This window comes from Perca flavescens, chromosome 12 (genome assembly GCF_004354835.1).
Source record: "Perca flavescens isolate YP-PL-M2 chromosome 12, PFLA_1.0, whole genome shotgun sequence".
NCBI lineage: Eukaryota > Metazoa > Chordata > Actinopteri > Perciformes > Percidae > Perca > Perca flavescens.
Genome location: NC_041342.1, coordinates 16002225 through 16006805, shown reverse-complemented (window position 1 = coordinate 16006805; position 4581 = coordinate 16002225). Strand labels below are relative to the sequence as shown.

General features: G+C 40.8%; 1 protein-coding gene across 1 annotated transcript; it reads left to right on the top strand.

The window, feature by feature from the left end:
• Positions 1–440: 440 nt before the first annotated feature.
• snai2 (snail family zinc finger 2) lies at positions 441–2854 on the top strand. The gene is made up of 3 exons (XM_028593540.1): positions 441–670; positions 858–1379; positions 1783–2854. The coding sequence occupies exons 1-3, from the start codon at positions 592–594 to the stop codon at positions 1962–1964; spliced, it is 783 nt and encodes a 260-aa protein (XP_028449341.1). The 5' UTR covers positions 441–591; the 3' UTR covers positions 1965–2854.
• The last annotated feature ends 1727 nt before the right edge of the window (positions 2855–4581 follow it).

Genomic DNA, 4581 nt, shown 5'->3' with positions numbered 1-4581 from the left:
ATCATCAGTAGCACCAAGCAATCTGTGCAGTGATTGTATTAGTAATGGCGTCTGAAAAGCCCTGTCTATCCCACCCTGCATGTCTTATTCCTTTTCTTCCTTGCACTTCACTCTTCTCTCTGCAGTTGCTGGAGTATTTAAACTAAACAAAAAAATAGATGCTCTGCACTTTTTACGTTTAATTTAGGTAACTCTGCTGTCAACATATGATGCCATGTTCACTTGCATCCTTGCAACACACACACACAAGTATTGCACAAAGCACCTGTCTAACTGAAGTAAATTGCACTAAACCAGCCCCTTATGTGCTCCTATAGGCTAAAAGCGCATTAAACTCCGTGGTAAAAGCGAGATTTAATTGGTTTGAGGTCCCAGTATATGTAAATGGTAGTGGGTGGCTCCTCCCATGCACCTGATGGGGAGTATTTACAGCTCTTTACCGCTACTCACTGCACTGTTTCCAAGAGCGCAGCGCCGCACCATGACACTCACTGGACATAAGCATTAAGGATTTCCGTCTTCACAAAGTAAACTCGCCGCTATATTTTCCAAGAAAAAAGTTTGCCAAAAGTTGTCCACTTGTTTTCCAAGATGCCACGCTCTTTTCTGGTCAAGAAACATATAAACTCCGCAAAGAAGCCAAATTATAGTGAGCTGGAGAGCCCAACAGGTAAAGTTTTCAAAGTAAAAGGACCTGTCCGACTTTAAGTGTTTATGTTCTTACATGTAGTCGCGTTTTTGTTTGTTTTTTTATTGCAAAAGTTTTGAAACTTTATTGGCCGGCTTTGAAATCTGTGCTCTTCACTCCTCAAGCGATGACAGCCAACACATGACCATTTTACTTTCTTTATTTTCAGTGTTCATCACGCCGCACATCTACAGGAGTCTTCCCCTGCCTGTCATCCCCCAGCCGGAGATCCTGAGCCCGGCAGCGTACAGCCCCATCACAGTGTGGACTACCAGCAACTTGCCGCTGTCGCCGCTCCCTAGTGACCTCTCTCCCATCTCTGGATACCCCTCATCGCTCTCCGACACATCCTCTAAAGACCATAGTGGCTCTGAAAGCCCGAGGAGTGATGAAGACGAGCAGATGCTGCCCAAGCTGACAGACCCTCACGGAGTGGACGCAGAGAAATTCCAATGTAGTTTGTGTAGCAAGTCCTACTCCACGTACTCTGGACTGCTGAAGCATAAACAGCTGCACTGCGACGCCCAAACGAGGAAATCCTTCAGTTGTAAATACTGCGAGAAGGAGTATGTGAGCCTGGGAGCTCTCAAAATGCACATCAGGACTCACACGTTGCCTTGTGTTTGCAAAATATGCGGGAAAGCTTTCTCCAGACCGTGGCTGCTCCAAGGACACATCAGGACGCACACCGGTGAGTGGATGGGGAAATAACAGAGGGGCCTTCTGTGTGAAGAGGCAGAATGGGCTTTTGCAGGCACAGACTAATTGTGTTCAACTTAGTACATGATTGATCAGCCTTTAGACCATGTTTCACATCTTACAACAGTTTTGTAGTGAGGCTGATATTGCTGGGAAAATGTTCAACTCTCAGAATGGTATTACTTCCTGTAGGTTTGGCTGTGTGTTCAAAAGAAAAATATTGCTTTTTTTGGACAAATGTCACAATCAATCAGCAACAGAATAGAGTGCGTTTGTCTTACACACTGTGTTGCAACCAGCCAAAAGTAATAGGCCAATAGATGCCTGTAACATTTTTAGTCACATATGTTTGTGTATCTTTAACAGTGTTTTCTTTCTCATTTCCCTCTCAACAGGAGAGAAGCCATTCTCCTGCCCTCACTGCAACAGGGCTTTTGCGGACAGGTCCAATCTCAGGGCTCACCTACAGACCCATTCGGATGTGAAAAAATACCAATGCAAGAACTGCTCCAAAACCTTCTCCAGGATGTCTCTCTTGCACAAGCATGAGGAATCTGGTTGTTGTGTAGCACACTGAACTGGGATACTTTTCCACTACCAGAGAAAAAAAACAAACTCTGTTGCTTCTTTATTTTTCCAGGAGAACTGTCAGGGAATCACATCGAAGGGGCTTTGTTCCCAAATATGCTGACTTTTTCTTCTTCTAGGAACAGTCCATTTCATTTCAGAGTGAGAAATAGCTCGGTGCTCACGTGCTTCTCGTTTCAAGCAGTGTTTCTGTGATTGCAATCGCTGTCGAGCTTTGTCATGCCGTGTACTCACCTACCTGTGCTATTCATGCACTTTCCTGCATGTCTAGAATGTTTTATATGCCTTCACAATGTTATCTGCAGTGTTTTGTACAAATGTCTCTCAATGGCTGTTATGCAGTCCTCCACTTTTCTTTATACGCACCACACAAACGATACCAAAAGGCGCATTATGAATGACAGTATACATATAACTAGAGGAATACTGAAGCCATCGTTTCTTAGGGAACAAGTGCAAACTTATTTTTTAAGGTGAAAATATAACTTTTTTGCACATTAGAAACCAGTTTGCCAGCACTCAACCAGCAAAATACATTTTCTCAAGTGCCTCAGTTTTATTTGGCAATGATATGTATTATTCAACAACAGTTTCCTGTTATATTTTTATATATTGAATGTAAGCGTGACTGAGATGATTGTATATTTACAGTGAAAACTGTGATGCTGAATGATTTTGATATTTTCATATTTTCATGACACTTTAAGAAATAAAGTTTCATGACATTTTGTTATAATTTTTGGCATCCTTCAAATTGCTTTACATCTGTGAAGCTTTTGGTGTATGATCCTCCTCTTTCAGCAGGACTCAGCAGCATTCCGTGATTGTTACACGCTTTAAATGGTATAACTTGCACAAAAGTAAATGATATTTAATACAGCTTGCACCATCTCATGTTGTGGTTATGTAAAAATGAGGAGAGATGTGACTCTGCTCTGAATCAGGCCTGAACCTGTTCCCTGTGAACCTGTCCAGACATCAAACAATCTTGAAATTTAACACATACTAGCTATATTGATCTGCACTCACTTGTTATACCCTTTGAGGGCCCATGACTTTCTTTACCTAAGTGTGTGTAAAGTTTAAATGCAAGAATGTAGTTCTCTTTAGAAAGTAATCCTAATCTCATGTCATCAATATATGTAACATAAGGAAAATGTTTTTTAAATCTTTTCAATCATAACAATCACTGCAGGGGCACAGGGCATTCAGATTTTAATATGTTTTCACAAAAAGCTCAAATTTGCATTTGCTTTGACAACCTCCTTGAATTTCTGGGATGCTTGCCATCAAAGATTAAATAGACTTCCTCAGGCTACATTTTATTGTCTTTTACCATATGCTGTCTACTTTTGGCAGATAGAGATTAGAGCACAAAAAGTGCAACGCCTTAAGGGTTACAGTCAAAGTTGAACTCTTTCTAACAAACCCCGGTGTGTTCCCATTTGCCCTAATGCCCAAAAGTTGCTGACCTGAAAGATGTGATCTGACAAATAGACACTTGTTTTTCTCGCTGCGAGGGGCTGAACTCCCCTGTAGGTAGACACTCTTCGCTGTGAGTCATCGTTGTGCTATTCCAGGTGCTCACCGCCGCACTGTGGGTTGGGCCAGGTGGCTCCAGGGCTCTTCAGAAACTTTGCTGTAAAGCAGGTGCAACCAAGAGGATACAAACCACAGCCACAGGTCCACTGCGGAAACCTCAGCCATGACCTAATGTGGAAACATTACAAGCAGCAGGTCCTATTATTCAGATCATTTGCCTCATAAAAGGAAAGTGCCATCGAGAGGGGACTCTAAACTCTAATAGTGACGCTGTTTGTCCTCACTCACTTTATGTTCTTTTTTTTTTATAGTTTTATTCCATGGGCAACACTTTATCATACTAGTGTCAGAGCGGAATAACAATGAATACATAATGCCAATTAGCTTCATAATCTTGCGAGATTTCCCCTTTTACAACAACAATTAACTGCATGACTGATTTCTCAGATTACAACAACATGTTAAATGCTTTCCCCTCCAACATGAATATTTGATGATAGTGGGAGGAGAAAGGGAGGGGAAGGAGCAGGAACTCATTTGTTTTAAAGCATACTGCTATTAGAGGATGTGTTAACGAATGTGAGATCAAATGTTTGTTAGGTGGGGAGACTGTTAATAGTCACACTGTTATGTGTAAGTTGTGAATCCCACAGATGCCAAATGCAGGTACCGTAGATAGACTGTGGGTGTTTTGCAATTAGATTAAAAAAAAAGAGCAATCTCTGTGCTGAACTATTGTGAAGATAAGATAGATTGATTTGTTCATGCCCAAGAGTAAACTAGAATTAACTTATTTGAGGCCTTAATTGAATTGTTTATTATATTCAGTGCAAATAAAATATGGGTTTGCCACAGTTTACTTTAGCTGTCCATTCATTTTATTTGGCTGGGAAAAATTGTAAAGATGAGGTGAAATTCAATCAGTTCTTTGCCAAAGGTCAACTAAAATGAACATATTTGAGACCTGAATTAAGTAATTTATCGTTTTCAGTGCAAATAAGAGCTGCAACTAATGATTAATTTAATTATCGATGACTAATAATTAGTCTTTCAATTAATTGATT